At 39.9% G+C, this 3,995-nt stretch overlaps 1 protein-coding gene across 1 annotated transcript in view; it reads right to left on the bottom strand.

Moving 5' to 3' along the window:
* Positions 1-3,899: 3,899 nt before the first annotated feature.
* LOC102772602 (olfactory receptor 10AG1-like) overlaps positions 3,900-3,995 on the bottom strand; it is a 952-nt gene continuing 856 nt past the window's right edge. Inside the window, 1 exon segment of the mRNA XM_015567616.1 lies at positions 3,900-3,995. This exon segment is cut by the window's right edge and continues 42 nt beyond it. Within this exon segment, the coding sequence (XP_015423102.1) occupies positions 3,900-3,995 (96 nt within the window).

Below are 3,995 nucleotides of genomic sequence, written 5' to 3'. Positions count from 1 at the left end.
CACCCTGATCCAGGACACCCTTCAGGGCAAACCAGTCAGCCCCACCTGTGCACCAGGCCTCTACCCTATATAGTAAAAGGGTAATATACCTCCTAGCACCGGGATCAGCGGAGCTGAGAGACCTCCCGGCACCGGGATCAGCGTGAAAGGGGGCAGCACCCAAATTCCCTGATCGGCCCTGCTCTGTGTGTGACAGGGTGCGGCACCCCAACTGCCCCCCCCCCTCCATGGGCCCTGCTCTGTGTGTGATGGGATGGAGCCACAACTTCCTCATTGGCCCTGTCCTTAGTGTGACAAGGGGGAGTGCCCAAACCCCCTGATCCGCCCTGCTCTGTGTGTGACAGGGGAGAGTGTCCCAACTCCCCTATTAGCCCTACTCTGTGTGTGATGGGGGAGCTCCCCAAGCCCTTGATCGGCCCTGCTCTGTGTGTGACAGGGTATGGAGCCCCAATCCCCCTGATGGGCCCTGCTCTGTGCGTGAAAGGGCGCAGCACTGCAACCCCCTGATCGGCCCGCTCTTTATGTGACAGGGGTGGCACCACAACCCCCTCATCTTCCCTGCTCTGTGCATGACAGGGGGCGGCGCCCCAACCCCCCAATCAGCCCTACCCTGAGCATGACTGGGGGTGGCATCGCAACTTCCTGATCCGCCCTGCTCTGTACATGACAGGGGGCGGCACCCGAACTCCCCAATCGGCCTTGCTCTGAGCCTGACCAGGGGCCATGGGGCAGGCACCTAGGGATTGGGCCTGCCCTCTGCCACCTGGAAGCGGGCCTAAGCCAGCAGGTTGTTATCTCCCAAGGGGTCCCAGACTGTGAGAGGGCACCAGTGGGGCTGAGGGACACACACCCTCCTGCCAGTGCACAAATTTTAGTGCACCGGGCCTCTAGTATATTTATAAAAGGGAGTTATTGTAGCAATGGCTCATGTGGTTATGGAGGCTGAGAAGTCTCCTGAGCTGGTGTCTGCAAGCTGGAGAACCAGGAAAGCTGGTGGTGTAATTCATTCCGGGTCACACAGCCTGAGAATCGGGGATGACAGTGTGGCCCTGTCTGAGGCTGAAAGCCTGAGAACAGGAGAGCTGATGTCTGTGGGCAGCACATGGATATCCCAACTTAAGCAGAGAGTGAAAATTTGCCCCCTTTCCACCTTTTTGTTCTATTCAGGCCTCCAATGAATTGGATGCCCACCTTGTAGTGGTGAGGGTGGTTTTCTTTACTCAGTCTATAAATCAAAATGAAAATGTCTTAGAAAAATCTCCACAGACCCACCCATAAATAATCTTGACATCCTTAGTGCAGTTAAATTAACACCAAAATTACCATCATAACAAGTAAAAGCAGATCTCTTCATAAATCAACTTAATGATAAAAAATATCATAAAAATCCTACTACTTGTAACTGAGGTCCCTGACCCAGCAGCACCAGCGTCATCTATGAGTTTTGTACATGTATAGAATCTGGAGGAGTGGGAAAGCAGTGAGGAGTTTATCCAAAATGCTTGTGTGACTTCTGAGTACCTTCCCTACATGCCTCTAGCCTCAGTTCTGAGGCTCAGGACCTCCAATCCTGGTTCTTGCATGACCTTTTAGGGGAAGTATTAGAGTCTCTCTATGCATGTTTTTGATTTTTCAAGGTGCTCCACCTGCTCATAAATTTCTGATTTTTCTCTTGCTCTCTTGGAGTGGGAGCTTTCTTAAAGTGAAAAAGTATTGTTCCTGACTAAGTATCTAGTTGTGCTGTGTGAACAGGAAAACTGATTGGCCATGATCACCAGCCAGGCCTAGGGACCCCACCAGTGCATGAATTTTGTGCACTGGGCCTCTAGTATTATAATAACTGTATATGGTGCCAGGATGGCACTAGACTTACTAAGGGACTTTGTAAATTATATAAATATCTAACCAGTATACTATTCACCTGACACTAATATAAAATAATACTGAGTGTCAAAAGAATATAGCTGCACAAATTCATTATGTTTAAAAAACTAGTGACACATATGCATTTCTGCCACATTATTACTACTGAATGTAGCGAGTATTTAGATGTGTTTGTTAGTTGTCTAATTTAGTGACAAAATCATTTTTGAAATTCTCCACTGAATTGTACTGTATGAAACTTTATTTAGCAAAAAAAATAACATTTCTCCAAGAACATAGCTCTTATTTGCCCTTCTCTATAAAAAGAAATGTATTCATTCACATCCATTCAAGATATTAATATTTTTAATATTTTTCTCTTTTGCCAGTTATTTCTTCTCTCTCAAACATTTTTTTAAAAAATCTGTATTAGGCAGGAAGGACAATGACAAATGAAAGGATGTCTCAATTTCTGTCTCAGCTTTTTCACCTATCATAGCTTTAGGGTTACCCAATTTCTGCCTGGAATTTTTTGTTGTTATTATACTATTCTTTTATTCTTAGATTTATATAGTTTCTAAGAGTTGTATTCTCTGAGATTCTTTGTGACTCATTAATTACTTGCTTTGCTCCTAGCCAGGGTCAATTTTCTTTCTTAGATTTATTATCAGGGTTTCATCATCTGACTGTTTTCTTCCAGAGAGAAAGTAATACTACTCTTGCCCACCTACATGGAATGAGTCAGGCCATATAAATGTGAATAAAATTGATATTTTTTAAAATGGGACAAAAGCTTTAAAAACATTGCAAGCTTCACCACATTTTTGTTTTTAAAGTTTTTTAAAAAAACATATGTTTTTTGCTAATAATTCTTTATTGTTGAAAGTATTACATATGTTCCCCCCTTCCCCCCATTGAATGCCTCCAGCCCACCCCCATCAAGCTTCACCACACTATTTTTAACTTTGAATGTCTCAGTTCTTGGTACTGTGTCTCAGGTTCTGGTATTGCAAGATCTGTTGCCTGCCTATAAGAAGGATTCATTAGATAAGCATGGAAGTTTGAAAATAATATAAATAGAGAAATAGCACACACAACTAACCATTAGGATTTTCCTTATTCACTATGAATATAAATTTATTGTTTGCTTTGTATGGTTACATAAATATCAGGTTTATTGTAATACACTGCAAAATTGCAGTAAAACAAAAGAAAAATGATGGAATAATTTACTCTGAGATTTCCATAGTTAACATTGATGATTATATTTTTATTGATCATTTTTAATGTGTGTGTATATGTGGCATATAAAGTATGTGTTTGATACCTGTGTTTTTATAGGAAATACTTACTTATATAAACATTTATTTTCTTTTCCTTAGTTTTCCTATTCCAACTATAATCTCTAGGAAAGTATATTTAAAAATAATAACATTCCCATGGCTACTTCTGAGCTCTTATTTTTATATGCAAAATTTTTCATAACAATAGTTGTTTTATTGTATTATATGACAATGTTTGTTATATACATAGCCTAACATTCACTAGTATCTTTATACAAACATCATTATAAAACTACATTCCTAAAGAAAGGTGCTTATATATCTAAAAAATAATTTCTCTGTAGAGTCATTGCTTGGCCTAACTATATATAAAATTTTATTTAATGTTCCATTACCAACCAAGTTTTAAAAATGGCTGTGACAACTCTGAAAATGAGTGATATGGTTTCCAATATATGATACAAGAGACACTATATTACACTAGAGTCTGTTACATTGATCCTTGTCAGAAGTTCTCATTGAGAATGAACATTTCACAATAAAATTACACAACTCCCAAAACAGTGATTTGCTATTTGTAGACACATATATAACTACAGAACTGAAGACAGAAAGTATCTCAACATTATAAGTAACTTCCAATTTGGAAATAAATAAATTGAGTTTAAGATAAATAGCTGTTTAAATTGTAATAAAAATCTCTAAGATATCAATTTCTGTAAATGGACTAATTTTTTTTTTAAATGTAGAGAATTACTTACCTAGCAGTTTTCTCAGTGCCATTATGACATCCTTGTTCCTTAGACTGTATATCATGGGGTTAAATAAGGGAGTCACGATAGTGTAGAA

The sequence above is a fragment of the Myotis davidii genome, unplaced genomic scaffold (assembly GCF_000327345.1).
Source record: "Myotis davidii unplaced genomic scaffold, ASM32734v1 scaffold4004, whole genome shotgun sequence".
In the NCBI taxonomy this organism is placed as follows: Eukaryota; Metazoa; Chordata; class Mammalia; order Chiroptera; family Vespertilionidae; genus Myotis; species Myotis davidii.
This window is presented reverse-complemented; position numbering and strand designations above follow the sequence as displayed.